The sequence below is a fragment of the Meleagris gallopavo genome, chromosome 17 (genome assembly GCF_000146605.3).
Source record: "Meleagris gallopavo isolate NT-WF06-2002-E0010 breed Aviagen turkey brand Nicholas breeding stock chromosome 17, Turkey_5.1, whole genome shotgun sequence".
Classification (NCBI taxonomy): domain Eukaryota; kingdom Metazoa; phylum Chordata; class Aves; order Galliformes; family Phasianidae; genus Meleagris; species Meleagris gallopavo.
The window spans coordinates 11,024,445-11,026,200 of NC_015027.2; the positions used below are offsets into that span (position 1 = coordinate 11,024,445).

The following is a 1,756-nucleotide window of genomic DNA, read 5'->3' on the forward strand; positions in this document are numbered from 1 at the left end:
TCTGATAGGAGAAATCTGTTAGATAATATAAACACTGGTGTGTGCACCTCACTTCCATTTCAAGGTGAGCTCGCAGTATAAAGAGCTGCGTTTCCTCCAACAGCAATCTCATCGTCAGATCCCACAAGAATGAAGACTCTTGGTGTGCTGTTCTTGCTGTCGGGTGCGTAGGCAGCGCGTGCCCCTCTCAGCACCCCCGGCCTGCTGCCTGCACACCTAACGCTAACCTCTGTGCTTCTCCTCAGTGGTGGCTGCCATCGCTGCCATCTCACCTCGTGCGTTATGGGAGTTCCGCAGCATGATCAAATGCACCATCCCAGACAGCCACCCTTTCCTTAGATTTGATGACTACGGCTGCTACTGCGGCTTGGGAGGCAGTGGGACACCTGTGGATGAACTGGACAGGTTTGTATGACTCTGCTGTTATAAATCTCTTTCTGCACTTCTGTTTTTGTGGTTCTGCATGTCTGCTTCTCCTCAGCCCTGTCTGCAGACATTCACTGAACTGTTTGACTGCTGAGGATGAAGCATTTTCCCAAAAATGGCTTCAAGGGAAAACAGTGGCACAGTACCACACCTTTGTGCCTTATTACTGGTATAAAGTACAATCCCAATAACTGCTTTCTGTAGTGGCTGTGCCACATATATACTCCAGCAATTCTTTTGCAGCAGCGCTGTTCCTGCAGTCCCAATGGCAGCTCTGAGCCCACCAACCAGAGCTTCAGCATCGACACACTCAAGGCTGAGCTGCAAAATGCTAAGAGGCTTAGCAGCCATGGGTCCCACATGACTGATAGCCAAAAGGCTGTGGGTTGTGGCAGCTGTTCCTCTGGCACCAGGCATTGATGGGGACACGGTAAATGCTGCCTTTTGCTGTCCTGAGAGCTTCTGCAGTAAGCACACACGTAGCAGGCACCTCAGGGAGCTATCACTGAATATTTGGAGGGTTTGGTGGTTTTTGTGTTCAGTGCCTTGTCAAAGTCTATTGACAAATAGGCACACACACAGCCTACAAGTCAGCTGAGTTTGCGTTTCAACACCTTCTGATCTTTTCCTCCGTGTTTCCCAGGTGCTGTCAAGCACACGACGAATGTTACTCTGAGGCAGAGAACAAGACGGTGTGTTCCTCCATCCTGGACACCCCCTACACAGAGATCTACAAGTACTCCTGCAAGAACGAGGAGATCACGTGTAGCAGTACGTCCTGCCCCGAGTCCCTGCCGTGCTCCGTGTCACTGTGCCTTCCCTGTCTGGAAGACGCGGGGCTGCGTGGCCTTGGGTGCGGGAGGGATGTGCAGCGGGAGGCCCTGCCAGGGTTACACTGCCTGCACGGTGTGCAGAACAGCGGGACCCCCATCCTCCTCTCGGGGTGACACAGAAACTGCGGTGCCTCGGACAGCCGAGGGCTGTGGGCTCAGTGGGGAGCACGGCTCAGCTGTGCCACACGGTTACAGAGTGATGGCAGAAAGCTCGGGAAGGGAGGAGGGGCAGGGAGTGCCGAGATGGGGCAACGCGCGGCAGGGCTCCGCGCAGAGCTCTGACCGCCCACCCTCCCCTCCAGGCTCCAACAACGAGTGCGAGATGTTCGTCTGTAACTGCGACCGCACAGCCGCCATGTGCTTCGCCAAGGCACCCTACGACCCCGCTCACCACTACCTGGACAAGAAGAAATACTGCAGCAGTTAAATGCGGCGCGGCTGCCGCCAATAAAACCCTCGCACCACGCGCCTCCACCCGTCCGTGCTGCGCCGCGGCC

General features: G+C 55.3%; 1 protein-coding gene across 1 annotated transcript; it reads left to right on the plus strand.

Annotated features, from left to right (window-relative positions):
• The first annotated feature begins 58 nt into the window (after nt 1-58).
• Nucleotides 59-1,729, plus strand: LOC100543487 (phospholipase A2, minor isoenzyme). Its single transcript, XM_010720481.2, has 4 exons — nt 59-163; nt 246-405; nt 1,070-1,197; nt 1,562-1,729. Exons 1-4 carry the CDS (start codon nt 130-132, stop codon nt 1,684-1,686), a joined length of 447 nt encoding a protein of 148 aa, XP_010718783.1. The 5' UTR covers nt 59-129; the 3' UTR covers nt 1,687-1,729.
• Nucleotides 1,730-1,756: the final 27 nt, after the last annotated feature.